This window comes from Sturnus vulgaris, chromosome 1, assembly GCF_052056855.1.
Source record: "Sturnus vulgaris isolate bStuVul1 chromosome 1, bStuVul1.hap1, whole genome shotgun sequence".
NCBI classification, from domain to species: domain Eukaryota; kingdom Metazoa; phylum Chordata; class Aves; order Passeriformes; family Sturnidae; genus Sturnus; species Sturnus vulgaris.
The window spans coordinates 83715910-83741758 of NC_142243.1; the positions used below are offsets into that span (position 1 = coordinate 83715910).

General features: G+C 36.7%; 1 protein-coding gene across 1 annotated transcript in view; it reads left to right on the plus strand.

Moving 5' to 3' along the window:
• The first annotated feature begins 212 nt into the window (after positions 1 to 212).
• Positions 213 to 25849, plus strand: part of DNAH5 (dynein axonemal heavy chain 5) — a 121122-nt gene continuing 95485 nt past the window's right edge. The window contains exons 1-14 of the mRNA XM_088170925.1: positions 213 to 318; positions 4621 to 4755; positions 6527 to 6611; positions 12762 to 12925; positions 13330 to 13542; positions 14077 to 14214; positions 14802 to 14978; positions 15749 to 15862; positions 17761 to 17868; positions 18595 to 18714; positions 20978 to 21193; positions 23332 to 23439; positions 24130 to 24215; positions 24993 to 25314. Of these exons, the coding sequence (XP_088027051.1) occupies positions 241 to 318; positions 4621 to 4755; positions 6527 to 6611; positions 12762 to 12925; positions 13330 to 13542; positions 14077 to 14214; positions 14802 to 14978; positions 15749 to 15862; positions 17761 to 17868; positions 18595 to 18714; positions 20978 to 21193; positions 23332 to 23439; positions 24130 to 24215; positions 24993 to 25314 (2064 nt within the window). The 5' untranslated portion in view covers positions 213 to 240. The remainder of the gene's footprint in view (positions 319 to 4620; positions 4756 to 6526; positions 6612 to 12761; positions 12926 to 13329; positions 13543 to 14076; positions 14215 to 14801; positions 14979 to 15748; positions 15863 to 17760; positions 17869 to 18594; positions 18715 to 20977; positions 21194 to 23331; positions 23440 to 24129; positions 24216 to 24992; positions 25315 to 25849) is intronic.

The window sequence follows — 25849 nt, forward strand, 5'->3', positions numbered from 1 at the left end:
GTGCAATTTAATTTTCCAACAATTTGTATGCACACTAGAACTGAATTTTAAATACAGAGATAAGGTTAATAACTGCTGGTTTTTTTTAGGTCCTTACTCTATTTTCCAGAGTTATTTTGGCATTACTACGGAAAGGAAAGAAACAAGATCAAACTAAAAGTTGGGGGGAAAACAAAATGATGAATGTAGAAACTTTCCCCATGGATTAGATTAGGGCTTGTTCCTGAAAAGCATTGCTTGATGCTTATATTGAATAGGACAATGTTTAGAGCTGGAAGAAAGCAACTTTGGAAACGGAGCATTGGCAGAGTGATAAAGGTAAGGAAAACTGAATTTTGAACTAGGTTTAGACTAATAAATATATACTTTGAATAAAGGTGTGTTTGGGGGGATGCATAGAATAATGTGTGTTTTAAAATAGGTGTAAGTGGATGATGTTAGTTGCACAATTTGTTTTGAAAGGCAAATTTGCACTGGGAAGTGTTTATGCACTTGGCTAGTGGTACTTGTATCTTGCCCAGATTGTTGCAATAGTCTGGTAATGGTATAATTTCACAAATGCTATATTAGAACACTAAAGAGTTTGATGTTAGATGTGGCAATAAGACAGGGGTTAACTCTGTCATGAAGAAAAATAGAAATGTAGCTTCTCTTTCCCCATACTTCTAAGATGGGGATAGAATTTTGAAGGCATTACTTAGCATTGAGAAACCACAATAGAATATAGACATCATTAAGATACTTAGACTCATTTAAAAAGCCAGTTATTTAAGCAAACTATTCCTGAATTAATGCAATGTGATAACACATGTGCAGAGCTCTCATTTTTGACGTTAAAGAGATAGCTGAGGAAACCGCCCTAATTCTAGGGTTTGTATTTTTTTGGAAAGGGGAAATAAAAACATTGAAACTTGAAAACCAAAAACTCAGGGTGTTTTAGAATGTGTAAAATGGTTTGCAGTTTACTTTTGAAGGGAAATTCATGAGCAAGACTTACTAATAAAAAACATCTTAGCATGTTAAAGGAGAGAGAAAGGAATTCCATGCTGATGAAATAAATTTTGGATATGACAGTAAATTAGCAAGAGAACATTTTTACTTTTTGACTCTTTCACTATTGAACCTCCCTGTAAAATCTTGCTCATTCATAAGACTTTGATTTCAGTATGTTTAAATTCAGTGATGCACAGTATCCTGACAACAAAATGCGTCATTTGCTGAATAAAGGGTGTTCAGAACAAGTTTTATCTTGTGTACATATGACTTGCATACTAAACAACATTCTTGCTAACTCTATTCAGATGTCTGTATCAGCAGCTACAGTCTGAACTGGAGAAGCTGGCAATGGTCAATAGCTGGTTTCTGAGCCTATTTTTTTTCAGAAAAAGAACCTCTGGAATCTGAGTTGTGCTCTTTTAGTACTGCTGCTTAAATATATATATACTTTTATGGTAGCTAGTAAACTTGTAAAAAAATTAATTTACTCACCATCATTAGTCTGAAGAAATAATGTGAGAGATGTTTATGGGTTTAGGTATATGAAAGACAGATTTAGGAATCTTTCCTTTTTCTTGTTTCAGGAGAAGATGTCTATTGAAATTAGTTTCCTGTGCCAAATTGTTAGTATTTAGGTATCAGGAATTTTAAAGTTGTATGTAACATAAAAAAAGCTACACATTATGACTGGACTAATCATCAGAAAAGGACTTTTCAATTAATAAGCTTAGCTTTGGGCCTTCATCTGTTGTGGGACTGTGTCATCTGACTTTTCTTACCTTCACAAACAAGAGTGGTAAAAGAAACCCGTAACTAAAGTTGGCTGGATTACCTGTGTTGTTCCTTACGTTAAAAACTGAGCTGAAGCTGTACCATAAACTTGGACAATCCTTCCAGATATTTAAACGAGACAGTGTTTATCTCTTCTAAGTACTGCATGCTCCTACATCATGGGACATTAGGAAGAGGATTTGATGTATGACCTTTTCAGAGTTGCTGCTGATGCGTCTCAGGATTTGCATGTTGGTGTTACTGTGTGTAACAGCAATTTCTCTCTTACCTACATCAATGTTAGCATTTGTGTTTCAGCATCCTTCTAGCTTCAAATCAGTCTTTCAGTGTTCTATGAAATTCTGAATTACATAGAGCTGCCTATTCTTGGGTAGAGATTCTGTTTAGGCCTATGTACTTCTGTAGTGAATACTGCAGGATATAAAATCACAAAAACTCAGCCCATTACCACAATGTTGATTTGAAGTGAGATGTGAGGGTAGCTGAAGGGGAAAGGGAAGAATGAGAGGTAGAAAGCTCAGCATTTTCTTGTAATTAGTTCTCTGAGAGTCCTAATCCTAAGTAAAGAATTTCTTAAAAATGAATTCTTTTAGTAGTATGCAAATGGAAGCTCAGAATCTAGACTGCAAGACAGTTTCCAGTGTAGCCTCTTGGTGTTTTTAAAAACATAAATTAGTGACTTGCTATTGAAAGAACTGAAGTTAGGTTTCCTCGACTTTCTGCATACAACCTAAAAATGAGGCAGAAGTCTCTTCTAATGACTGCAACAATTAATTTGTGAGATTATGATGAAGTAGCAGTTCTTTTGGGCAAGAAGTTTGTAGAAATAACTCATTAAAATACAGAAGCATGATAGCTTGAATTGTATTGAGTGTTCTTGCATTGCATTGCAGCAACTATCAGGAAAAAATGTGTGGAATTTGCATTAGTAATAGAAATATCCAACATATCAATGCAAATACCTTCCAGTGGTGACATGGGATAAATACAAGTCAAAGTCTTAATCTTCATAAAACTATAGCTTTACCATTTAGTTAATAGCTTCCTGTTCCTCTTGGCATGGTTCATTAAATAATTTAATTATACATTTAAAGTTTTGTGGCATCTTAATGAATATTCTTATTACTGGACTTAAACATCAAATATTGCCCAGTGCTGTATGAACAGCTATGCACAATAGCTTGTGTATTTCTTACAGGTCTTGAAACACAGCAATTAACAGAGTTTTAAAAACCAGAAACAAACACTGGGGCATGATTGCTCAGTTTTTGAAGAAGGTGCTCATGATTTCAGTCTATACCAACAGCAACTTGTAGAAGAAATGGAGGCTATGAAAATGTCAAGAGCATCTGCATAGGTGGAGCTGGTGACTTAAAAACCAGTGTGAGATGTAGTCTTGTATAGCAATATATCTGGAGCTCTATGTTGGAAATACAAGCAGAGTATACAAAAGTAGTCTCTCTGTAGTTTAGGTAAACAAAAGGCTTCTTTCTGTATTAAATAGAAACTAATTGATGGAGTATTGGTTGCATTTTTTTTTTTTTGTTTAAGATACCCCATCAGTTGTGTTCAAATTACTGGAACTATAGTTTTGATGATTCTATTGTTATCATCCAGTGTGAATCAAATTCTTTCAGACAAAATGATTGCTTTTTTGCATGTATAATGAGGAGGAAAACTTCTATTCATGTTTACAAACATGTAGGAAAAGCCAATCCTGTGATGACGCTTCATTTTCAGGAAAATGGAGACCATGTTAGGGTATGAAAGAGGTAAAATAGCATAAAGTACATGTACAAATTAATCTACTATTGTGTTCTTCAGACATATCCATGTAAAGAATAGGACTTTGTCTTTTATATGGAAAAACATTTCAAATGCATTCAGCGTTTATGAAGGCAGGGTAGTAGTTACAAGTTTACTAGGTATTTGAAAATTCCTCCAGAAAGTAGGAAAGATATTTACAGAAGGGTATAAAGTATATTATGCAGGTCCATTTGGCTCTGCAAAAGCTTGTGGATAAATCATTTATGCATACTTTTAAAAATTATTAGTTTTCTCCTAATCACTGGGGAAATAAGGATTGAATTTGCCACCAATGAAACAATTCTAAATTTCTTTTGAAAATGAAATTATATTGAATCTTATAACTCACAAGTACAATAATACCAGTAACTATTCCAGAAGGCTATTTTGTCTATAATGTAATGAGGTGTGTTACATATGGGATTTCAATTTAATTAGTAGAGTAGGCTTACTGCTTGAAGAATGGTATAATAGCTATAGTTAAGCACATTTGTAAACACTTGTGTACCTTGAGGCTTGTGGTTTGTTTTACTTCTCATTATATTAAAGAGAATGTATAAAACCCTAGCTTCCTCCAGCAGCATCTGTCTTTATTAGAGAGTGCTTACAATATCTTCCACAAATAACAAAGATCAGTCAGAATTCTGTCTTGACTTGATGGTCATACGTGACTAGACTGAAAAGCTGAGATGAAGGACTTAGGACATTGAAGGTAACTTGCAGAATAATGGAGCTCTACATATAAAATACTTTTCTATGAAGCCTTTCACCAAATTAGCTTTCTGTACAACATTATTTATGATAGAAATGTTGTGATAAATCTGAAAATAGAGCACCAGAAAAAAACTGTAAAATTATAACAAAGGCTGCTTCTAAAATTTTCATTTGAGCACCATAAAAACATAAATCACAACTGTGAAAGAATGTAATAGCCTTTACTTGTAAAAATAAATTTTAAAGCTTTTTTATTTTTGTCTTCAAATTAGACAGTGAATTTTTCATTGTCCACTTTGTGTTTTATAACAGCAAAAGCTCAAGGAAGAGAGGGAGGCTAAACGTGCTCATCTGGATGGCAGGCATGATTACTTACTGGATATCGTTGCCTCTTGTGTCAATCTGGACAAAGCAGAAGTAGAAGATGCTATTCTTGATGGTAACCAGGTAATCTGATGAATTTGAAAGTGAAGCTCATAGTATACTTTGGAACTAATTTTACCATTAAACACTTGGTGAGATAATTTTCAGACTTCCCACCTGAGATTACTAAGTCTTCTCTTTGAAAAAAATATTTTTCAGCATTTTTAATTATTTTGAACGAAAGCGTCTTTAACTCCAGGACCTATTGTAATGATACTGATTTTTCAATTGATTATAGACGTTGGAAAGGATAAATTCTATGTAATGTGCTAAAACCCGTGATTGCATTTCATAGTGAAACCACAGTGTAAAGTCTTCCAGTCCTTGAGTGCACAGAATACAAGTTCAAGAGTCCTGTCCACAGCAGGTTGCATGTTGTTGTTCCTGCAAGGCTGCCAGCAACATTTGTGAGACTACACTGCAGTCTAATTTAGCAAATTAGAAAGTTAAAATAGGTAGAAACTTCTTGACAAAATGGAACAACTTATGTGATGTGACTGTGACTGCATGAGGGCTAGTACAAATTCATACTTTGAGACATTTAAAAATTCACTTTTAAAAAACCTAGGCGGACAGAAGTAGATGTTTTACTTCCTGACACTAAAGCAAACATGGTTCTGTTTGAGTTTTTATGGTTTTCCTCTTGTGTTCTTTTTGTCTGCATGCCTTCAATTTATGCATTCCCATTTCAGTGCTAATATTGTTGAGAAACTGAAGAAAGTGCAGTGGAAGACCAGTAAGAGAGAGAGAGGGACACAGGGCACATGAAGTATGAGATGAGGGAGAAGAACAGGTTGAGTGGCAGTCAAACAGTAGCCTGCAGCTGCTTGAAGAGTGGTTGTAAAGATGACAGAGCTGAACTATTCTCAGTGGGTGCAGATGATAACTCCCAAGATGAAGCCACATCTTGTAAAGTGGCCACCAAGAGACTCTTCCTCACCAGAATGGTAATGCAGCATGGGAATAGGTCAGTTGTGGAATTTGTCATTGGGTTTTTTGAAACTCAGCCTTGGAAAAGCTCTAGATGATCTGAGCTGTTGGTGACACAGGAAGACCTCAAGACCTCTCAGAGGTCCCTTCCAACATTTCTGGGACTTCATGAGATAGAAAATGAGCGGTGCAGAACAATCATGCACATTAAAAAGCAAAGCATGTTTCAGTCTTTGCGCATTCGAGCTCTAAATGGATTTCCTGGCATACTATGCTGCCTGAGAATAGCTGTCAGATGAGGAAAATATTGGCAGTTTCTATACTTAGAATGAGAAAAGTGTAATAGCTGTTTTGACCTCATCTTGGAGGGCTCAGCCAAAGCTTTCTGGAATAGCAGTTTGCTATGCTGGTGTAACTGAGACTTGTTAATAATGGAAGAAGGATAATGTGGCTTGCTTCTGGTGATCTTTCAGCCTTTTTTTTTCTGGACAAATGGTACCACCTAATGTTTCTGAAGATGAACTTGAATGAGTCTTTTCTGCTCAAGATAGCTATGTAGTTAGGGACTACATATGAGAGTGACTCGGATCAAGAAAAATAATGGCCGAGGCCAGACTCTCAAGTGCTGAGACATGGATCAGCATATTAGCATAAAGGAACTCGGTTTCTTCCTCAGCCTGTATGACCTATATATGAAATTTGTGGACTACACTGTCAATACATGTTTCAGTGATGCTTGATGGCTGCCTTGAATTGATGAACTATGAAATTGTCCTGATGCTTATAAATAAGCAAAAGCTTTCTCTGTTACTGTGATATGAACCAAATCAATGACATATTATGATCTCAACATGATTTTGAGCAGATAGAGCGCATTAACAGATTCCTGGCCCCTGGAGGTCTGCGTCATCTGATGTTCTACTATCAAGACGTGGAGGTAATGGATACAGGTAAAGCAAATTGTACTCTCCTGCAATGTGTTGTAGTTGTGCTGAGCAAATGTGCAAAGGAAAAGAAAATAGTCAAATTCTTATAAACTGGGACTTAAAGCAAGTCAGTTTGGGTCATACCAAGACATTGATCCCTGCTCATGAACAAAGGATTGATGGAGTTACTGAAGGTTTTTAGTACATTTCTACATATTGCTACTATGAAGCAGCAAACTTCCTTGTGAGCTCAGCAGCTCTTGCCCGCGGGAATTTGTTTTTGATAACTAAAAAGTAACTTTCACACAAAGGGAGCAGTGACAGATGACCTTCCTCCTCCCCTTCAATCACACCACCTGTTGGCCCTAGAAGCCATCCACACTTCTTGGCACATGACCATCCATTTAGGTGGTCCTGTTACATGGCAAATGCCTTCAAGAGGCTCACATTTTGAGTAGAAGGGGTGTTACCTCAGAAGTCCCTTTTGCACATACTCCTTTACCAAGTGCCCCCATGTCCCACACTTCTGGGGTAAGCCTCCTTCTCCCTTACTCTGGACCTGTGTGACCAGGACCTCCTCCTTTTACCTTTGGCTTTTCTCCCAGAGCCTCTAGTGCTGCTGTGCAGGAACAAAGGACTTCCAAATCAATGTGTTTTCGCACAAGCCCATGTATTGTTTACCTTATACCCTACTTATACGTTCTAAAACTACTGTCCATGTGACCATGCATTTTTTTGATTAGTGCCTCTATCTTGTCCACATGCTCTGCATGTACCTTGAAGGAAATAGGAAATATGATTTGGTTACAGTCCAGCCCTTCACTGCCTGCCTTCACTTTGGTTCTTCTAATCTTGGTATTCTGTTTTTTAGCTTCTTCTCTCCCTGTTTTGCACTTTTTTTTCAGTAGCCTTGATGAATTCCAGAGTGTTTTGGTAAAACAGCAGAAAAACAGCTAAAAATGACTAGGCTGGTGCACCTGATATAAACTATGGCCTAAAATATTCAGTTTTACTATGCATGGAACAACACAAGGCAATACAATAATAACTAATAGTAATACCAAAGACCCCTTCATATTTATCTCTCAACTATCCAGTTATTCCCCATCCTTCAAATCATTCATCCAGACCCCAGTCATTCACAGTCAACTTCATGTTATCTTGTAGTTGTCTGAGCTTCTTGTGAATGGATGCAGAATGATCAGAGAGGTTAATGCAACACATCCCTTTGAAATCCTCACACCTGTGCCCGTGTATCAACAATAAAAAAAATCGATAGCAGCTCTATTCTGCAGTGTGCTGTGTCTAATATCTACATCAGTGAGCATCTGTTCACAGGGTCTCGCTGCATGGGAAAGCAAAAGATTACATCCAGTGTTTTTTTAGGGAAATGAAAATAAATTACCATTGTTTTAAAGTCCAATTAGTAGAGAAGTAGAAGGAAGCCAGTTAGCTGAAAGTGTTGATCTTTGACATCCCTGAATGTCCATTTTGAGAGCCTGAAACAGGGAATAGTTGAAGAAACTTAGTAGGAGCACAATACCATGATGATGACATGAGGCTTTTTGTTGATAATTTGCTTTTTCAAGTTTCCAGACAAGGCTGTGTTTTGGCAGTTCTGTTCCCGTTTGGGCCATGAAAGCTGCATGGTGGTTAGGTAATTTCTTTTCCGACTGGGCCTCGTTTTCTTGGAAGCAATTGATGTCTGGTCAATTCAATTGACTTCTTTGAACCTGCTGATGATAAAATCACACACATATCTTCTAAGCTAGTGAATCAATTAGGCTTTGTCATTGTACATTCAACTGAGGTGCTTTACCTAAAAATATATTTTTTTAATAAATATTGCATTACTTCTGAAGAATTAATACCAAATTTAACTACCTTTGCTTGGAAGTCTTGCACAACCATTCATGCAATAACCTGATGACTATCATTTTGCCCTGAATTAGAGATGGCTTTAAAAACAGGAAAAGCCATAGGATCATCACAAGTAACATTCATGGCAGCACTCTGCATATCAGTTGTTTATGGTGGACCTGTTTTTTCTAACAAATCCCAATCCTCCACCTCAGCTGCTTTCTTTTTTACATGCTGCCAAAACTGTAGAGGTTGTCGAGTGGTTACAGTTGCTTGGCAGGGAGGTAAAGTCCATGGGGCAGTAGGCTTAGATCTATTGTGGGGTTTGTGACAAGCAGATTCATGCTCTGGTTCAAGCGTTCTTATCACTGACATTTCATCATCCTCACTATTGCTATCAGGCAAGGGAGGGATACGCCTTTGACAGTTTCGTTTGCTCATGCATTTCAGAGGGGAACAGGGGCGCAGATGGCTCCTCTTGTTTCTTTTTAAAAGTCGTTTCAGCTAACTGCTGCACTGGAGTGATATATTTTGACTTGGCACCTAATTCAGCTAACTGCTGCACAGGTGAAGGGCACACAGGCTTAACACAGCTCCAGTCAGCTCTACTTCAGGGAGGGGCTTATCACCAAGTGGGACCTCAGCTGTCTGTTGTTCCCTGTTATCTTCAGTTTTTTGTTCTGGTTCTCCTATCACCTGCTCTCTTGTTCTGCTCTGTTTTCCATTCTTTTAAAGCCTCATAAAGCAACCTCCAAGTAGTAGCCAAGTCTGTGGCTGTTCTGTCCCCTTTTGATCCTATGTCCCACAGTCTTTCCCCAATCTCTTTCCACACTTTAACACTAAAATCAGTACTTGCGTTAGTTTCAAAATATTGTGACTTTGCCCAAAACAACATACTATGAAGGGCATAATCTGCAGTCTTAATATCTTTGCTTTTCAACAGAGTTTTCCATGTAGATAAAACAGTCTGTTCTTAATTTGATAACTTATCTCCCCTTATGTTCCCAGTGGCTCACCTGGATAACCGACCCTCCAGGTGTCAGACTCGGGTCTGGCAGATAGTTCCACTGGGCTCTGTCCTGGCTGTCTGTCTCCAACAGCCTCCTTCAATGTCTTCATCTGCTAATTGCATCAGGATCACCAATGTGCAGGGACAAAGGCCTTCTGAACGACAAATCAATGTGATTATGCAGAAGCAGATTTATTGTTTACTTTATATCCTACTTATACATTTTAAAACTGCTGTCCATGTGATCACCCATTTTTTTTTGATTGGTGCCTCTATCTTGACCATGTGCTCTGCATGCACCTTGAAGGAAATATGATTGGTTACAGTCCAGCCCTTCACTGCCTGCCTTCACCTTGGTTCTTCTAATCTTGGTATTCTGTTTTTTAGCTTCTTCTCTCTCTGTTTTGCACAATTTATATTTCAGTAGCCTTGATGAATTCCAGAGCATTGATAAAACAGCTAAAATGACTAGGCTGGTGCACCTGATATAAACTATGGCCTAAACTATTCAAATACATTGCTACACTGCTGTTGGGACTAGCCAGGTGCTCTGTGACTTCTGAGAGCCTGTGACTGGTTGGTGTGAGTTCACCCCACTTGGTTACCCTGGATGTACATGAACAGCCCTGTAAACACATCTATATATAGCTGTATAAATGTGTTTATATTTAGGTAAACATATACTTAGATGAATGTAAAAATATAGGTTTGTATTTCATGCAATTGCACTATATGTATTTTCTTCAGTATATCTGTATATATCTAAAAGGGATGAAAAGACTAATATGATTAAGCAACTTTAATAAAAGTTTCAATGCACATAGAAATACAGTCAAATGAAAACACAAATCCAGCCACTAATTTAGGAATCTGGTTAGCAAGTTTTAACACGCCTGAAATAAAGGGGTGGCAAATACGACAAAAAAAGTATGACAAATAGAGTGTGAGGCAAGGGTCAAAGCCTAGAAATCTAATGAGACTTGCTCATGCCCACCCCCAAACCAATCAGGTCACATTACAGTATAGGATGATTTTGGTGACCTTTTGGAGTATGGTGCCTAACTGTAGGCAAGATGGAAAGCAGTAGGAAAAATCCCACATAAATGAATTCACAGCAAGGTGTGCACTGGGTGAATAAGCAAAAGTCCCTAGCACATCATACATAGGAGGAAAAAGAGATGTAAAAAAAAAAGGTAGTGATGCAGAAGACGATGGGTATTGAGTGGTCTGGAGACTGACTTTGCCCACAGCTCTAAGTGTCATCATTTGTAACACTATCAGACAGTAAAACTGCTCCATCTTTTACCTTTGTAGGTGGAGCAGAGTATGTAAAAGAATTATCTGTGTTGATTGTTTAGGTCTCTGGTTCACAGGCTGTCAAAGCAAAAATCTCAGTTGTGGTGGTGGCTGCTAATTGGTAAAGCTAAATGAATTTTTGTGGCATTGCATGTCCTTCTTGGCAAGGGTACTTACTATGACCACCTCATAAACAAGCTGGTTTTCTGACCCTGATGTGGATCAACCAATACTTCTGTTAGGGTAGAAGATGATCCAATGAAGAAGCAGACAAGAAGAGGAGACTGTATCTGAGTTCCAGAATATCTACTTCAGAGGCATCATTTAAAAGTTTGATTTCTTGCAGTGTTTTGAAGATCACTATTCGTGTGCATTTTAAAAACTTCTAGCATCCTTTTCAGTAAGAGTACATATTTTCTAAAGAGACTTCAAGTTATACTACTGACTTCACCTTCACAGATTGTGGGACAACTCTGATGCCTTTTGCTAGTCTTGCCTCTGTAATTTCTTGTGGCACTTTGACCCTGGGCAGATGCCAGGTACCCACAAAAGCTGCTCACTCACCCTCCCCTGCTACAGCTGCACATATGAGAGAAAATTTATTCATGGTTTCATGAATTGAGATGAGGACTGGGAGAAAACATTCCAAGGGCAAAACAAGATTGACTTAAAGGTAGTAAGTGAATTTATTACCAACTAAATCAAAGCAGGATAATGAGAAGTCAAATAAGCCCTTGAAAACATTAACTTTGTTTTGATTTTCTTCTCAAATATGCTATCACATAGGCATTACCACCATCTCTAATTGGCCCAGCCCTGGCCAGCAGCATGTCCATCTTCAGAGCCATCAGGGATTGGCTCTGCTGGACATGGTGGAAGCTTCCAGCATCTTCTCAATGAAGCCACCTCTGTGGCCTCCTCACTACCAAGAACCATGCAAAAGAGAAATGTTGCTGCAGTATAAAGATAGTACAAGTTTATTAGCATGCAATAAATCAAATTAATAACATTTACAGAGTCAGGTCTTGCTGCTGACAGAGCCCTTTTAATTTTGAGGTATATGAAAAGGACACTTCTTCAGAGCTGTGGTGAAAAAGGGGAGAGGGAACTTAGGGTGGCCACTTGATCCAAAATAAGGATCCCTGAGGTAGATCCCTGAAAGAAAAAAATGTGCAGAGGGGTCTATCAATTTTTGGATGTTGTCCTTTAACAACTGGTATCAACAATTTACTTTTTCATCTTCTTATTGTTGTAGTGTCTCACTGAGATGTGCATGTGTGCAATTTTACTCTGAGGTAATGCTGAAAAGCTAATAGCAGAGAGGTATTGTGACCAAAAACATATGAATGTCTTTTACCCCTAAAGACACTGCTTCTTCTTAGTGACCCTTTACAAGTGCTGCCAGCAGCCTGAACATGGGAGCAGGATATTCATGTTGGGGGAAGAAGAAAAGACAAGGAAGTCCCTTGTAGCTCCCTTTTTGGGTTTTGCTTGTTTGCTTGCTTTTCCCCCAGAGAATCTACTGGAGCCGCTTTCTGCTTGTTTTCAGAAACACTCTTTTTTTTTCTTTTTTTTTTTTTTTTAATGTTTACAGTTTTTTAGGGAAGAACAGTTGATAATAGTTCCTCTAAGGTAAAATACATCAGTACATTTTCTGATTTTTCTTTAATTTTTCTTTTTCAAGCAAGTGGGAATTATCTGCAACCACATGATAGAGCTTATGAAAGGACCTTGAGCCTGAACCATTATTTAGAAGGAATAGAAAAACAAGTAAATGAATAGAAATGTAAAGCTTTTGATGCAAGAATGGCAAAACTAGGTGAAATATTTCTTACTATGCCATGAAGACTCTGAATGCTGCATACTTTGTGTGAATAAATCTGTGAGGTGCCTCCAGGAGAGACTGGGACTCAGAGATGGACAAATAATGACTGAACTGTTTGTGTAGAAAACTTTTCTTTGAATAAATAAGCAATGGGTCTTAATTGTTTCTTTATTTGAATCTATAGAGTACTTTGGCCTTCCAGGAATAGGAACGAACTCTCATTTGACCAAGAAGAAGAAACTTAAAGTATTTGTGACAGACGGAAAAGAAGTTGCTTTAACTGGTGTATGCATTTTCTTCATTAGATCTAGTTTCTCTAAACCCATCACAACTGAGAATATCTACCAAGTAAGTCAGTGACTGCTCATCTCTGTACATAATCCTGTCTAAAATTTGTTTTTACCATGGGGTGTTTGCTCTCAGCATGTAATTTGACAGCTCTTGACATGGATGAATGAGTAAAAGGACACAGATGGATTAAATGAAACAGAACAAAAAGGGAAGGGAATGGAAACGCAGATATTATCTTGTGGCAGCAACTTGATGTATATCAATCATTGATATGAAAAAAGGATGCTAAGGAAGAAAATTTAAGACAATTCATAATGACAGAGTTAATTAGTCAATTCCTAAATACTAAGGTGTTAAATTACAAAAACAAAAATTATTTAATGTTTAAGAGTGTATATGTAAACTGTATATAACTAAATTTTTACTGGGGAAAGATTCCTTGTATTGTGTCTCTTTTGCAGGAAGTAAATTTTAATATGATGGATATAGGTCGAGATGGCTTATTAAAAAGTGTTGAGCAGTTGATATTAGAAATATTCATTCCAGCCTTACAGACTATGGACAGGGGCTGGGTTGAGCCTCAACAAGCTCCCAATATTAAGCAGGACTTCCTTCGTTCCCTTGAAGCATTTGTTAGTGTCCTATCAGGAGCTCAGCAAAGTCTGTTGGAAAAGGTAAGTCTGTTCAAGTGATAAATAGAAAGTGAGCTAGTTGTAGGAATGTTTTCTGTTCTGGACCTTTTGAATTAACTGCTGTTGTAGATTACTCATAAAAAATGATTTTGTTAAACTGCAGAATGACCCAACACTTCTGTTTATTGTTATCAGTAACTCCTTATACTTTGATCTGTGGTTTTAATAGTTCTGTAGGTGCTTCTGTTCTGGTTTATTCTAGGGCCAGTGCTTTAAAGCTGTTAACTTCTTGACACTCTAATGGCTGTGGTTACTCTTAAATGTTGAGTGATTAACGTATAACAAACTATTGCTCTAACTGGTTGGTTTCTACTCAGCTTTTGTGAAGGAAAGGACATGAGAGCACAGCTGGCTGGTGAATTCTCGAGATTCTGGAGCCACTTCTGGCTCAAACCAACCTAGGCTGAGCTGGGAATAGGGAGTAAGATACTCCAAGTAGGGCAACAAGTTTTAAAGTTCCTAGATTAGTTGTCACGAACATGCAGCCTTTCATTTTTTTTTAACCTTATGTTTTAGGTCAGCCTGAAGAAATGTGAAACGTATGACCTGAAAACTCTAAGAGGACCTTCAGATTACTTGATGGTTGCTAATAGCATAGAGGCTCTTGAAAAAATAGAAGTCTGCATGAAAGAATGGACCAAACAAATTGAACAGGTGATGCATGAGACAAATGTGAAATATATCTGTATCTTGGCAGATGAGTTTCATCCTGTTGGTGTTACAGCTACCTTTCTATAAATTTAGATGAGTTCAATCTCTTTATTTTCAAATACTGGTTTTTGTGCTTTTACTTCTCAATGGGAATATTACTGAGAGCTTTTTCTATCTGCTAGTTAATATAGGATAAACAGTTTGGGAAGCTTAGTCCCCTGTCTTTGATAATTATCTATTATTAAAGTACAAAACAGTGATTCACAGTGGATTTAATGAAAACAAAAAGAACACAGTAATTGAGTGAACACTATTCTCAGAGGTCATATTTATACTTCGAAATATGCTTTGCAGGTTATTTGCAGAAAATCTAACTCTGTGTAATGATGCACATGGAACAGAAGGAACAGAATTTCTTCTTTAACTTGGAAATAAAAGGACCAAGCAAATCAAGTTTCTTATATGAGGTGGAGGCTAGGTTAGGTAATTTATCAGGCGAGGTTATTACTATGTGTTAAATGTAGAATTAATCCATGCTATCTCTGCAGATAAATAATATGAGCATCACTCACATAATTGTATGATAAAAGGTTCTTGCAGAAAATGACCAGTTGAGAAAAGAAGCAGATGACCTTGGACCACGAGCAGAGCTTGATTATTGGAAAAAGAAATTGTCAAAATTCAACTACCTTATGGAGCAGCTGAAGAGCCCAGATGTGAAGACAGTGCTTGGAGTACTCACTGCTGCTAAATCCAAACTGCTGAAGGTTTTTATTTCAAATTATGATAGATAAATAAAGACTAGAAATTCTCTTTATACCCTAGCTCATTTTGATAATATATTTAACAATGGTGATGGGGAAAACACTGAAACATCTTTGGCTTTTGTTTTCTTTTTCCTTCTCTATTCCTTAACCTGAGTACATAAAGCTTAAATCTAGTTCAGTTTATTGAAAAAGACTGGGAATCCCCTCAGTCTAATGCTTGATAATGTACTTCATCCACATGTTTCAACAGAAATAAATGATTAAAAATATTTGAGAAGTTGAATATTAAATCAGAATATTGAATTAATGAGCTGGATATTTAATGACAAAAAAATGAATACCCCTATTTTTTGAGCCTTGTTTTTATGTTGTTACAGTGCCTGTCAAAATTGTTTGTGGCATCATAACTTCTTACATTGACATAACAAATTTAAAGTCCCATTGCCAACAGAGAATAAGTAAATAAAACAAATCTTGTCTCATCAAAATGAGATGTGGAAAAAATACACAGTCATAGATCCATAATTCATATATTTTACGTTAGCTTGACTGCACACTACCGCTGAGTGGTCTAAACCAACTGTATGTTCACAGTCAAGTTACTGTAACAAGACAAGGACCTCATCTTGAGTAAACAAGTATAATTCTGAAATAAAAGATCTGTGCTTTTAAATGTGTTTAGAAGCTAATGACAAACCAAAATGGTCTCAAAACCTTGTTTTTTCTGGAATGCATAATTTTACTTGTTTTTTCTAACTTTCTGTTCTTAGAAGTGGAGAGCATTGGATATTCGCATTACAGACGCAGCAAATGAAGCTAAAGATAATGTGAAGTATCTGTATTCTCTGGAAAAATATTATGATCCATTATACAATAGTGATCCTGTAAGCAGAACTTTTAACTTCTCAACATAAATGTCTTGAGACAAGCAACATGAATATATTCTGTAGAATAGGTTTGGAAATGAAACAGAAAACTTTACATATGCAACTCCAGTTTGAGGTTTTGTGCAGTTGTGGTAAAAGAGGCTTAATGGGAATTTCTGGCTACAAAATAAAGTACTTGTTATTTTCATACCATAGTATCTGTAAAGCTTTTGTTCTGATGAAGAGACTGGATTCTGTGCTATGGGAAAAAGTGAATTCCTTAAGATGAAAAAAAAAAGAAAAGTAAACCTAATGCTGTGCTAAAGATCAAGTTTGATCTTTTGTCTTTGTGTTGGTGGTCAGGTCATGGTTAGACTAACACTTATAGGGCAATTTTCAGCTTCTCAGATTGGGAAAAGATAAATAGGACTATGTAAATATTTAGACATAATTATAAATCACCTTCTTCTACTATGGTATGAGAATACATAGGATGATGCAAGCATAACCTCTAATAAACAAAACTAGCCACCCTAAAGTACAGGATTGGAAGAGTCTCCCTCTGCCATTATCCACTAAAATAGGTGGCAAATAATTGCTTTTATTAAAACTGGTTTTGCAACTGACTCTATGTGTCTTGCTAGTCAAAGAAATATGACTGGTAGCCATGAAGCTTTGACTTGTCCTAGCTTCCTCTCTCTCCTCTGAAACTTTTCCCAAAACCATGTTGCTTCCAAAGAGTGCTCTGGGCAACCATGTTATTTTGTGTTTACTGAATGATATTAGAACAGTGTGTTCTTTCAGTGTTTTCAATCTGCTATTTGAGTTTCACTATTGAAAGGTTATTGTGTTTTGATACCCATGAAAACAGAGTACAAGTGACTATACTTGCCACTGGCAGTGTGCAGGTCAGTTGAACTTGCACGCTTTGTGTTTCCAATGCAGATTTTCACCAAGGAGATGGGGTGCCTGCTTTGGAGATGTTTAGTTTTGTGATGGTGTAGCACTTGGGATGAAAGCCAGAGGGGCATGGAGCATGAAGCCTTTCCCTTACTCAAACTTACCTGTACAATTTTGAGAATGAGTTTGCCAACAGAGTAAAACTGTTCTTGCTTTGGAAATCCAGATGTGACAAAGAGCAGTCTCTGCAAAGTCTTTGGTCCACTTATGGATTGAAGACAGGACTGCTACAGTTTTGAAATGATACTTTTCTTAAAAGTATTTAATAAATGGCATTTCTCTTATACACAAAACTCGCTGAAGACTACAGAGGATAGGGAGAATTAAAATGGGTGTGACTGTGTGACCTTTTCTATGTATCAAGCATTCTCTCAATCCCCATCCTCAACAAGATGGGATGAGACTATAATATGAAAAGGACCATGTATTGTTTCATGACATCACTTAATTTTTATAATCATGGGCAGACCAGACTCAACTTGGGGAAAAATGTCTTTATTGAGAGTGAAAATGCATTTGGGTAATGACAAACAAAATCAGAAATTAAAACCACATCTCTGCACCACCAGGCTCAGCTTCACCCCTTCAAACCCCTTTCTCTTCCTCCTCTCTCCAGCTGGTGAAGGGATTCTCTTGACATGCAAGCTTAAATCAGTTTAGCAACTGAGCATAACATACTTTTTTTGTGAAAAAAGGGGTTATTTTTAAGAGGCCTTTACTTCTACCAAATTTCACTCACTGATCTGAATTCTTTTAGCCTCTAATGACTCTAATGAAATTTTTCCCCCAAAATTAAATCGTAGAGCTTGGAAAACGGTGAAGGAGAGGCCCAGGTAGACAATGACAGAACCATTCAGCAGACCATGTTCATAATTCTGCATTCATTAATTAGGTGTTGCGCTAATGTGTGGTAACAGAGGTACTGAGCAGAGTTTGGACTGTGTGTTTCTTTCCAGGTATCCATGCTGGGTGCTATTCCAGGACTCATAAATACAATTAAAATGATTCAGAGTATCTCTCAGTATTACAACACTTCTGAAAAGATCTCCTCACTGTTTGTGAAGGTTGGTGCTCAGTGGGAAAAGAAATACTCCCAGATTGTTTTCTGTGTTGTTGCTGGAGTGCAAGAGAAAACACAAAGGAACCAAGCAATTGGAGAGGCAGCACTTCAGTCTCTTCAATGCTTCTTTTTGAACATATAAAGAATTAGAAATAATGATAAACTACTTCAAATTTAGGATTATTTTACTGCCTTATTTTACTTATTTGGAGGTGTAGGAATATTTTCAGACTTAAATCTCACCCTCTGATGTACACAGAGTAACTTTAGGTTACAAGTTTTGCCTGTTATGAATGGGGTTTTTTTGGTAGAACCAAATATGTTAAATTCACATTGCCCTTAAACTTCCACGAGTTTTCATAAATAAGGAAATGGATTGGAAGGACAATCTGTTCTTCACCATTTGTATTCTTGTGGGCTCTTGGTTTCACCTTTGCCTTCAGAAGAGACAAAGTCTTACGACTTTGTAGCCCTCAATGCTGTTTCAAGGTTGGTACAAGGTGTGTAGGTTTAGGACGAGCACAGTTAATCAACAACATTTTGGTTATGTCACATTCTGGAGGCTGGGAGTTGCAAGTAGGACACTCTATCAATGTGGCTGGTATTTGGTATTGCTCTTTGTCAGGCTTTAGGTCAGTGGAGTCAGAGGAAAGGGATGAGACTGAGACAATGGCAAGACCTGCTTTGTCTTGAAATGCTGTTTATTTAATGAAGTCAAAACTCCTTTTAGGTGACCAATCAGATGATCACAGCGTGTAAATCTTACATTGCAAACGACACAGCCACCATCTGGAATCAACCTCAGGAGAGAGTTGTGGAAAAGCTACAAGCAGCTATTAGACTTAAGCAGGTAGGTGGGAAGAACATAGAGAAAACAAGTTATAAAATATATTTAGAAGGGAATAGGAAAAGTTTATGTGAGAAAGCACTGTTATGGTGAAGAAAAATGAGTTAACTGAAAAATATCCACTGGAACTGGAATGTTTATGCTAGACATAACAAAGAATTTAGTCTGTTGATCTTCCGGAAACAAAATTTTGATGCTTAGTTTACCTTAACTATGCTTATAAGAGAATTGCTTGGATTTTCATGCATGTGTTTCTCTAGGTAGTATCTTCTCACTTGATATGGAGAGTTATGAAATAGAAATTAAAACAAGGAGATTTACTGAACTGAATATATTCCCAAGATGTGTGAACAAGCTATACATTTAGAAAGGAAGATTTAGTGAACTGAGAAAAATTCAGCTGTTCAGTTGGCCTAGAATCGTCCAGAAGATAGCCTTGGTTTTTTTGAATACACTTCTGTGATAGTTTTTAAATTTTATTTTTCTTTGTTCTCTTTTTCCCCTTAAAGCAATAGTATGATTGGATAATTCAGCTTAGAAGGGTCCTCAGCAGGTATCTAGTTCAACCTTCTGCTCAAAGCCAAACAGGGACAGTACGACATCAAACATGGTTTCCCAATCCTTTATCCAGTCCTGTTCTGGCTACAAAATAAAGTACATTTTATTTTCATACCATAGTATCTGTAAAGCTTTTGTTCTGATGAAGAGACTGGATTCTGTGCTATGGGAGAAAGTGAATTCCTTAAGATGAAAAAAAAAGAAAAGTAAACCTAATGCTGTGCTAAAGATCAAGTTTGATCTTTTGTCTTTGTGTTGGTGGTCAGGTCATGGTTAGACTAACACTTATAGGGCAATTTTCAGCTTCTCAGATTGGGAAAAGATAAATAAGACTATGTAAATATTTAGACATAATTATAAATCACCTTCTTCTACTATGGTATGAGAATACATAGGATGATGCAAGCATAACCTCTAATAAACAAAACTAGCCACCCTAAAGTACAGGATTGGACGAGTTTCCCTCTGCCATTATCCACTAAAATAGGTGGCAAATAATTGCTTTTATTAAAACTGGTTTTGCAACTGACTCTATGTGTCTTGCTAGTCAAAGAAATATGACTGGTAGCCATGAAGACTCAAAACTTTGACCTGTCCTAGCTTCCTCTCTGTTCGACTATCCTTGGGATGAAAGATTCTCTCTTTAATCAGAACCTCATCCATTTCAACTTATGCCCTTTGCTTCTTGGCTTCTGTCTACGTGTTACCATGAAGAGGAGCCTGACTCTCTCTTTGGCAACCTCCCTGTACATATTGGGAGCTTCATACAGGCTTTCTGCATTTTTTTTTCCATTCCTACTAAAGTCTTGCAAGACTTTATCCTAATAATACCTCCTGAAGCAACAAATCTTGCCTAGTTCTAGCATAAATTAGTGTGAATTTGTATGACACCTTACCATCAGCAATGAGCACTAAACTTGTCTTTTTCTGTAAAGATATATCAAATTGTCCAGTTGCTGGATCAAAATATGTCAAAAAATTAGGTATTCATTTGAGTCTTATTAGTTCCAGAAACTTTCAGAAATTCAATAGATTAAAACTTACTATTTGAATCAGTAACAACATAGCAATATCTGGACCCTTTGTATTGATATCTCCGAGTGGGGTTATTCATACATAAATGTGATAAAAAGAATGAACATTTTATTATAAAGAAAACCACTGCTGAAAGAAAAAGCTTCAATCAAATCTATTGACTGTGTACTTTGATTTTGGGAAAAATTTAGCAAGTTTGGAGTAAGGTTTGGGCCTTTTTACAAATGCAGACTGAAAAGCGGAAGCTGCTATGAAGCAGCATTAAAACTTCGGAAGTGATTTGTCTTGAACGTGATTTTTGAACCTTGATTACTCAGTAAAACTACTCAGCATGCAAATATTTTCAGTGTCTGGAAACTGGCTTGTCATCTTGGTTATTCAGTAAACACATCAGACCCTGCTATGAAATGGAGGGAACAGAATTTCACACTAGCTAAGGATATGTACAAATACATATATTTGCAGTACAGTCATTTGATGAAGTGTGTAATGGCATTGATGGGTTAGTTTTCAGAGGCAAATTATGTTACTCTTTATAGTGTTCATGATTGTTTATTGATGAAACTTCTGCTTGCTGTCAAGTTAGGATAATACCTGTCTGCATAAATTTTGCTCTGGTTAAAGACTGTCTTTTGTTACACACTTGACACTCTTTTAAATTCTTTGTTTTAAGGAATATCAAAATTGCTTCCACAAGATAAAAGAGAATTTGGAACAAAATCCAGCTGAAAGACAATTTGATTTTAGTGAGATGTATATATTTGGAAAATTTGAAGCCTTTCATCGTCGTCTGGTAAAGATAATAGATGTTTTCGATACTATGAGAACATACTCAGCTCTACAGGAATCTAAGATAGAGGGATTGGAAGGAATGATCACAAAATATCAGGTATACGTTAGATTTTTGTATATTGTGTCAGTCTAACTTGAATCTTTAAAAGAAAATTATGAAAATTAGGGAAGTTTTTATTGAGGGAAAAATTAACTCTTTAATTGTGCAAAAATTACTTGGTAATAGCAATATAAATATGTGATTACTGGAGAAATGAGCAGATAACATGAAAGAAAAGGTGCAAGTGGACACGTGAAAAAAGCAACGAAGTGGGGTGACTGTGATCAGGAGAAAGCATGAGAAGTGCTACATTTCTGTATCTACAAATATTGGGCTAGCTGTGAGTGATCCTTTGCTCATTAGTATTACTATGCATTTTTCTTTCCTGATTTTTTTAAAGTGAAGTGTGACTTGAGCAACAAGGAGATCTAAGAATATAAATGTTATGTTCTTTTCCTTCCTTCTTTCTTAGATAAATTTCTACCAAATAGACTCTTTCTTGCTTTTACTGAGCCTGAGTTAGCTTATATTTTAGTGTAAGTTTATTAGTGCAGTTTCATAATTATGGCACCTGTAAATATTAAAATAAATCAGAAGTATTCAATGTGTGGACTTTGTAGACAACCTTTTTGAGATCACGTATGATACAGCGGCTGTACAGGCAAATATGAAATTCTAGTTTGCTTTACTTTGCCCTTTGCTTTTTTGTTATGGTTAGGAGTCAATCAGGTCACTTTAGTGAAATAACTGTAGTGTAAAATGTGACCATTCCATGGTCCTTCCTGGTTTGATTTATTCCCTCTGCAGTCTGGGGTTTTGATTCCTTGAATACATCCTACCAGTAGGTAGTTTTCCTCTTTTTTCTGTTCTGTAGCCTTCTGAAAGTTAGCCAGGGCACAGCTGTAATGATAACTTAGCTCAAGACTCTTCCATGTGGGCAGGACAGGTGTGGACTTCTCTAAATTTTGTTTCCAAGAGCTGCTCTCCAAAGCTGTGTCACCAGGCTTCTCAGCAACCCAGATCATGCAATGAAGGTATTATTTTGCTAGGCTGGAACACAGGGATCTAATTTGTTTGGGGCATTTGTGTTTGAAAAACCTGCCTGTGGCCATTGGCCCAGGCTGTGAGGCAAACTCTATACAGATACACCTCATTATACATTGCAGAAAGTAAATCCTTAAACAAAAGCTTTGTGGGAGACCCATCTGCTGTAAAGTCAACCGTGTTTTGGGATGAAGAATGCTTAGGTAAAAATGCTACATGGAAGGTTCTGGATAGGTTGTATAAAGGGCAGAAAAGTGATTGCACTTTTTTTTAAAGTGACAAAACAGAGATACTGAAGTATTTGACATGGACTGTAGCTATAGTTGGTATGTGACTGATTATATGTCCTAAAAATATTTTACAATAGGAGTTGACTATTTTGCTGTTCTTTATGCTTTAGCACTTAATCCCTACCTAGGATTTCTTCTTGTTAGAGGAAAAGATGGAATTTTTATTTACAGTAATGCAATGCAATTGAATTTCAGTTGACTTACTATAAAATGGTGGAAGTCAGCTGAGCTGAAAATATGCTGTGTTTCATAGTTATTCTGTGGTAAACTACTAGGATGTTGAATAGTAGTTTATCACTAAAAATCCTTTATCGGTGTGTAGAGTCCAGAAAGATGTTGTTTAAGATATACTTTCATGTGTGTAGACAAACAGCTGTGTAAGTGCAGCCAGGAATACTGAGCTGTGGGCTGGTGATGTGCTGCATCTTACTGTGCTTTTTCAATTGTCTATTTATGTATGGAATCAGTTGTTTAAAGGACATGGAAAATAATAATGTGAAAATATTTTTCTCTTTGACTTGAACTTTAAGTTCTGCATAGAAATGAACATCTGTATGACAGAATGTTTAATGAGTAACAAATGCCTTTGACGAAAAGCAAGTCTGAATCTTCTGTCAGTTCTAATTGACTTAAAACAGAAATAAATAATATAAATTAAATTTGAATGGACATTACACCAACTTGATTCCTGCAAATATTTCTTCTAAGGGGTTTGCTTATATTGCTCAGTAAGAACTGGGAACTCTTAGCAAAGGTAAAATGTGAACATGCACAACCTGTTGTGCTAGATGTTTGGTGTGGTAAGTCTTTGTCATAAGACATTTTTTGGTAATAGCTCTCTTTTTCTGTGAAACTGTTTAGGGCATTGTTGACAACATGAAGAATAAGCATTATGATTTCTTGGATCAGCGGAAGACTGATTTTGACCAAGACTATGAAGAGTTTTGTAGAGACATAAATGATCTTCATGTAGGTTTTATGATACAATTAAGAATTTAATTTACTGATGAATCCTTATTATTCTCTGAGTTACCACCAAAATATTATGCAAATCTCAAAGTTTATACTTAAATTGAAAAATTATTCTATTTCCACTTTAAAGCACCCATTTATTATCTTTCAGACTAGTTTATTGGAATGGACCATTGAGGGCCTCCAACAAAAGGATTTTTCATTACTGTATGCTGGCAAGAATAACAAAAATGGGTGATTTCATTGAGTGAATAGGAACTTAGTACAAATAAGTCAGATAATTAACTTTCCAGTAGTTCTGAAATCACAAGTTAGTGAAAGGAAAGGGTATCTGCAGAAGAAAAAAAAATTAAAATAAATGCTTGTCTTGCTTTGGCTGCTAAAGAGGTAAGCAATCATTCTTTGAGATCTCTCAGCATGGTGAAACATTGGAGGGTACAGAAGCTTTTGTTGGTTGCACAGCAACAGAGGGAACTTGGAAGGAAAATGCCTTGAAAGTTGGCTGTGTTTTGTTTAATTATTGTGGGAAGGAAGAAAAGGAAAAAATAATACTCACTGAGATTAGTTTCACGTTAAAAAGTTATCTTCTAATATATTGCATGTTAAATCCTGTCAAATAACACCTGGTATATTTGATGTGTGTTCCTTATGGGCCTGTTTGATGTAGAATTATTTACTCTTCCTCAGGATCAATTAAGGAGTTTCATGGACATCACCTTTGAAAGTATTCAGAACACTGAAAGGGCACTGAGTATGTTGCAGAAATTTGAAAGGTAATATGTCCTATTTAGATGGCAAAAACTCTGCCAGGCAATGGAAATAAAACATTGAGGATGGTGGAAAGGGCAGGGGGGAGAGAGAGGAGAGCAGAGTAGGAGGCGTTTTCTTAAATACAAAGAAAACCGACTCAACCTCTTTACTCTCAGCTGTTCAGCCTTCTTAAGAGTTGTCTTAGTAGCTTGAATGAATAAAAGCCTTATTTTTTGTATAAGAAAATGCAAAATATAGGCGGACTTTGAACTTCATCTCTAAAAATCAGCTTAAGTACAGGAAAAATTCGTCTTTTAGCCTATTTGCCTTAGCTTTGTACTTGAACAATGACATTAATTTGTTACCACAATGCAGTTAGAAGAGAGTAAAATGCTTTTATTAAGAAACAGTGAAATTTGTCTTTATAAATTAACATTATTGCAAAACAGCCTCACTCTTTATTCTGTCAGGTTTTGTATTATAATCTGTTTAACAGAATAGACAGTTAGTGGTGAATTGGTTACAGTTTGCTGCACATAATTTCAGCCCGGTGTTTGGAAACAGTGACAAAACAGAAAATGTGTAGGTTTACTTGGAAACTTTTATCATCTGGTCTAAATATTTCTTGCTTGGAATCAGGTTGTGACAGCATTTGTTCAAGCTGAAAACTCTGTGGCTAAAGTAGTTATTTTCTAAAGTATGCAAGGGAATCTGGAACAACTGTGTTTTCCAAGAATGCATTAGAAGGATTTCAGAAATGTTGAAGGAATTTTTTTCATGATTATTATTTTTCTAAGCAGATTGCAAATCCCAAATCTTGGCATTGATGAAAAGTATCAGAAAACATTTCAAAACTATGGCCATGATGTAGAAACTGTCTGTAAGATCTACACTAGGCACAAGAAGAACGCTCCACTGGCTCGTAATCTGCCTCCAATAGCTGGCAAGATCTTGTGGGCACGCCACTTATTCCATAGGATCAAGGAACCCATGGAGACTTTCCAGAGACACCCAGCAGTTCTGCAAACACCAGATGGAAAGAGCATAATCCGCAATTACAACAAAGTAGCAAAAGTTCTTATGAAATTTGAGGTGATCTACCACAGGGAATGGCTTCAGCAGGTAAAACAGCTGATTTTGATGAATATACTCCTCAAAGAAAAAAATTAAAAAATGATGGAATCCCTGGTTAGTAGTCAAGTATGTTTAGCTGTGGACTTATGCTGACTCTCAAGTGAGGGACAGAATAAGAAAAATTATTTTTTATAAGAAAGTGTTCCTGTTAAAAAAATAAGGCCTGTAGCTCCTGTAGCTGAATTTAGGAACAGCTGAAAGACCTTCACTATAACTAAGAAGTTAGAAAGAAAACATATAATGAATATCCAGTGGTAGGCTTAACTGCCCCTCTGTCTCTGCCATATTCTTATGAGTGGTGCAAGGTCATCATACGTGGGGAGAGGAGTTTACTCAACTGGTTGGCTTAAAGTGAAAGCAGACACAGAGGTTTCCTCTGCTCTAGACAATACAAATTTTATTTTGAGTGATAATCCATGAGTACACTCTGTGAATGTACATGTAAAAAGCGTCCAGTCTGAACAGAGAACAGCATACTCAGTTCACAAGTGGGCTTTGAGCCAGTTGTGGGTTAATCCTAATA